We start from the raw sequence: 4,437 nt of genomic DNA, 5'->3' as shown, positions 1-4,437 counted from the left end.
CATGACCATGACGTGATCACGTCAACTTGGACCCCACGGGGCACGGGCAAGTGGAACGATCGAGGATTCGAGGAAGACCGCGAAGCCGAAAGCAGAATCGGCCGCACGCCACAAGGGATGGACGATTCCCCTTCCATTTTTTGCTCGGTGTGCCCGCGTGGGAATGCGAGGCGCCGAGACGGCCGTCGAGCTGGGTAGGATGCGCACGCACAGGTGCTCTGCGTGTCGCTGCGCGGCCGTCGGCAGCGCCGGCGCGCGGGACATCACGGAAAGGCTGCCGACGGCGGGAGGAAACGCGTCTCCAGCTTTGTTAGGCAGGCTTACGCTCTTGTCATGCTTCTCGCCCCGGCGCTTCCTAGCTTGGTTTCCTCCGATTGGAGATGTCCCCAAAAAAAATTTTCTCTCCATTCCTAATTTTTTTTAGTTTCTAAACAAGACGTCTCTGAAAAAGGAGAATATGGCCGATGTGGCCCGCCGTGAAGCCCATTTCAGGCTCGCGGTGGCAAATACGAGAGATCCATTAACTTTATGTAGTTAAATGGATATATTTGGGCTCCTGGTCAGGCCCATCAACGTGAAAGAAACTGAATGGTTATAGATCAGTCATATTAACTAGTCGTATACCGTGTATTTGCTACGATATATATATATATATATGGTCAGGCCCATCAACGTGAAAGAAACTGAATGGTTATAGATCAGTCATATTAACTAGTCGTATACCGTGTATTTGCTACGATACATACATACATATATATATATATATATATATATATATATATATATATATATATATATATATATATATATATATATATATATATATATATATATATATATATATATATATATATATATATATATATATATATATATATATATATATATATATATATATATATATAGGGACGAGGTAATGGAAGCCCTGGGCTTCCATTAGTACCAGGAAGCCCCAGCCAGGTATAGCCACGTCCCGTACCAGCGTGCGTTCTATCGGGCACGGGTTCTTACTCGGACATATTTTAGCGTAAAACGTGAACAAAAACAGCGTAAATGATTACGAATTTTAGCATAAATCGTAGATCTGTTTTGAAACGACGAATGCGGCCCGAAAATTGTGGCGTAAAAATCTCACGCGTCCCATCGTGATCGGGTTCTGACTCGGACAAATTTTAGCGTAAAACATGAACCAAAACAGCGTAAATGAGTACAAAATTTAGCATAAATCGTATATATGTTTTGTAACCGTAAATGGGTCCCGAAATTACAGCGTAATAATCGCGTGCGTCCGATCGTGCGCGGGTTTTGGCTCAAATAGATTTTAGCGTAAAACGTAAGCTAAAACAGCGTAAATGAGTACACAATTTAGCGTAAATCGTATACCTGTTTCGTAACAGCAAATGAGGCCTGAATTACAGCGTGAAAATCGCGTGCGACCGATTGAGTGCGGGTTCTGGCTCGAATGGATTTCAGCGTAAAACGTGAACCAAAACATTGTACATTAGTACAAATTTTACCGTAAATCGTATATCTGTTTTGTAATGGCGAATGGAGCCCAAATTTACGGCGCGAAAATCGCGCGCCACCGGTCGTGCGCGGGTTCTGGCTCGGACGGATTTAAGCGTAAATCGTGAACCAAAACAACGTAAATGAGTATGAATTTTAGCGTAAATCGTCCATCTGTTTCATAATAACGAATGTAGACCGAATGTATCTCTCAGCGCATGAGGTTGTCATAAAACACATCAAGAAATTTCGTAAATTGGTGTAAGATACAACAAGAAGTGATCTGAGGTAATTGTAGCGTAAAATGCAAGCTAACCATCTACAGGAGAACTGTTTCAGATTTTACAATATGATATAAGAGATAACTATTCCTGTTCATGTTGCCCTTATATTTTGTGTAGAGTTCCTTCAAGTCCATTTTCTCAGAATCTGACCCTCTATATTTAACTTCAAATTCTTCAATGTTAGCCTCCATGACCTAGGAATAAAGATTAAATTAAGTACCATTATATATAAAAATATACAACCTGTCCCCAAAATAATGTCACTCTGGCTATACATCTGAACAAGCCAAAAGGATATTCTTTTAGAGACAGAGCAACAGAGGTAATTTTATGCCACAACAGAGTTCTCGCTACTGTATTTCCCTAAAAAATATCATTGTAAATTAATAGACAACATTAGCCTACAATTAATATAGAAGCAACCATACTTTCTTGTACATTGTTCTGAAGTACTCCTGAAGATTGTTTGCAGCTTCTCCCACCAGTGCCTAGATGAAAAAAGAAGATTCATAAAAATATTGCTTGAGTCTGAAAGGTAGAATTAGAGTGCTATAAATGAGGTGCGCACATCATCATCAGTGATGCCAGTCTCATCATATAAAGCTCTTTTCTCTGCATCTCCAAGAATGGATATAACCTTCTGCAACAGCTGAAACTTCTCTTTGGTTTCCTAGCAACATATAACATTATATTTGAGATACTTTGCACTAAATGCCTATAGAAAAACATTCAAGTTTATGGTTGAGATACTACCTCATCCCCAGGATTCTTATCTGGGTGGAGGCGCAGAGCCAATTTGTGATACACCTTCTTTATTTCTTGTTGAGAAGCGGTCTTCTCAACTCCTATAATCTTCAAATGATAAAAAAATAAACAAAAAATTAAATAATTAAATTGTGATATGGAAAGAGAACCTGAAAGCAATACGTGACACATTTAGAACAGTTCAGACTTTTGTCCCATCTACATTTATTTACATGACCTGTTTACAAATAGACCTTAAATAAGAAGCCAAAAGAAATTCCAGCAGTTAAGCGTTGTTGTAGACCTTCTCATAACAATATTTAACAATATCAAATCTTTTTAACCAGACTTTCAATGCTTAGTTTCATTAAGTGCGATCAAAGCAGTAAGCACTGGTTAATTACAGTTCCAAAGTGATAGCATAGGCCAAAGAAAAACGCAAATGGATGCCACGTGATTTAGCATTAAAGAATAAGGCAAAGATGCAACCAAGAAAACAACAGCGCTACCAAAGAAAGGTTGCCTATTATATTATATATAGCCATCCAAGAACACAGTAATCAGTACACGTTTAGGTGTATAGCAATGGTTGAGTAACTAAACAAAAAAAAACCAGGACATGTTCCTTACCCCCAAAGCAGGAAACCAGATATATCTATTGAGCGAGATCTTGTCATCCTAGCCGGTACTTCCAGCTGAGTAGAAGTCTGCACACCAGCTGCTTCTTCCCTCCCTCTCTTCGGTCCAACAAGAGGAGGCAACACAGCAGCAGCCACCGCCAAGCTTGATCTTCTTGTAACTCTAGACGAAGCTCCAACCTGAGAGCAACACCCTTATCATTCTCCTGGTTCTTGCACTTGTGCTTCCTGTCAACAAAAACAGCCACTTATACTTCTTCAGACTCGGCACCTCTAAGTGAATTTCTCCTGGAATGCCTCAAAGGGACAACTGCGCCCACCTCTACAGAACCGGCTTGAGCACTTGGGGCTCGGATAAAGAGCGACGAGGGTACTGCCTTAGGAAGGGGAGTTGAGAGCATCGAGTCCTTACCCCGAGTGCGGTGTCAAGATGGGCAATGAGATCGGCGTTGGAGCCCCTGGCAGAGAGGCCGTGCCGCTTGCAGAACGCCTGGAGCCCCACTCGATCCATCCGGCACAGCTCGATCCCCGCTAGAGATCACTGCGGCCTGGCTATCTGCGGCGGGTCGGGTTTAGAACCCAGTCTCGTCTCCGTCCAAAAACTTTTGATAGGCCGCGCGGCGCGACGAACTGCTCCGGTCGCGTTCTGTCAGGCGGCCGATGCCGTTTGGGTTGCCCTGCCTTTCGGGAGCCTGGGGGGAATTGAACTGGGGACCATGAACTGCCTTTCAGAACCCAGTCTCACTCTATTGAGGCGGTCGATGGCCGGCTTGGACTGGGCGAGGAGCCAGTTCACGGTCTTGTTAGCCTTGTCGAACCCGAGGCGGTCCTGCAACTTGAAGAACTCACGCGCGACCCCGACTGAGAGCCGCATCTGGCGGTCGCGGACGCCCTACGCCGTGCGGATCTTGCTGTGCCAATCCGTCCGGAACTGTCACGACCTGGACGCCGACGTCATCCACCACCGGCAGCGACCCGTTGCTCGGCAGCTCCCTCTCACCCGCCAGCGCCTGCAGGGGGGTCGTCTCAGGCCTAGGTGCCGGAACGGAGCTCGACGTAGCCGTATGAGCTTCTCGAGGAAGGGGGTGAATACCTCGACGAGGCGCTGGTCGGACTTCAGTGGGGATGGCGGCGGCGCAGCATCCGCGGAGGCTGTGAGATCCGGTAGCCACGGCCGTGCTGCACTAGGTGGATCTAGATCTGGGCGGGGTGGTTGTCTGGATCGGGGAGTGGGGCTCGAAGGCGACGACTGCCGCCACCAAAAC

General features: G+C 45.1%; 1 protein-coding gene across 1 annotated transcript; it reads right to left on the bottom strand.

The window, feature by feature from the left end:
* Positions 1–1,700: 1,700 nt before the first annotated feature.
* Positions 1,701–3,683, bottom strand: LOC103647430 (chaperone protein dnaJ 6). Its single transcript, XM_020549088.3, has 4 exons — positions 3,585–3,683; positions 2,544–2,642; positions 2,359–2,460; positions 1,701–2,278 (listed from the first exon to the last, which is right to left on the bottom strand). Exons 1-4 carry the CDS (start codon positions 3,681–3,683, stop codon positions 2,198–2,200), a joined length of 381 nt encoding a protein of 126 aa, XP_020404677.1. The 3' UTR covers positions 1,701–2,197.
* Between the last annotated feature and the right edge of the window lie 754 nt (positions 3,684–4,437).

This window comes from Zea mays, chromosome 2 (genome assembly GCF_902167145.1).
Source record: "Zea mays cultivar B73 chromosome 2, Zm-B73-REFERENCE-NAM-5.0, whole genome shotgun sequence".
NCBI classification, from domain to species: Eukaryota; Viridiplantae; Streptophyta; class Magnoliopsida; order Poales; family Poaceae; genus Zea; species Zea mays.
Note: the sequence above shows the minus strand (reverse complement) of the source record. Positions and strands in the feature narration are given on the sequence as shown.

Excerpts from the sequence above, each read along its gene's own strand:
- LOC103647430 (XM_020549088.3), bottom strand. The coding sequence starts at position 3,683 with ATGGATCGAGTGGGGCTCCAGGCGTTCTGCAAGCGGCACGGCCTCTCT. Across the intron at positions 2,643-3,584 it reads ATCTTGACACCGCACTCGGG|ATTATAGGAGTTGAGAAGAC; the intron begins GTAAGGACTCGA and ends TATCATTTGAAG. Across the intron at positions 2,279-2,358 it reads CTGGCATCACTGATGATGAT|GCACTGGTGGGAGAAGCTGC; the intron begins GTGCGCACCTCA and ends TTTTTCATCTAG.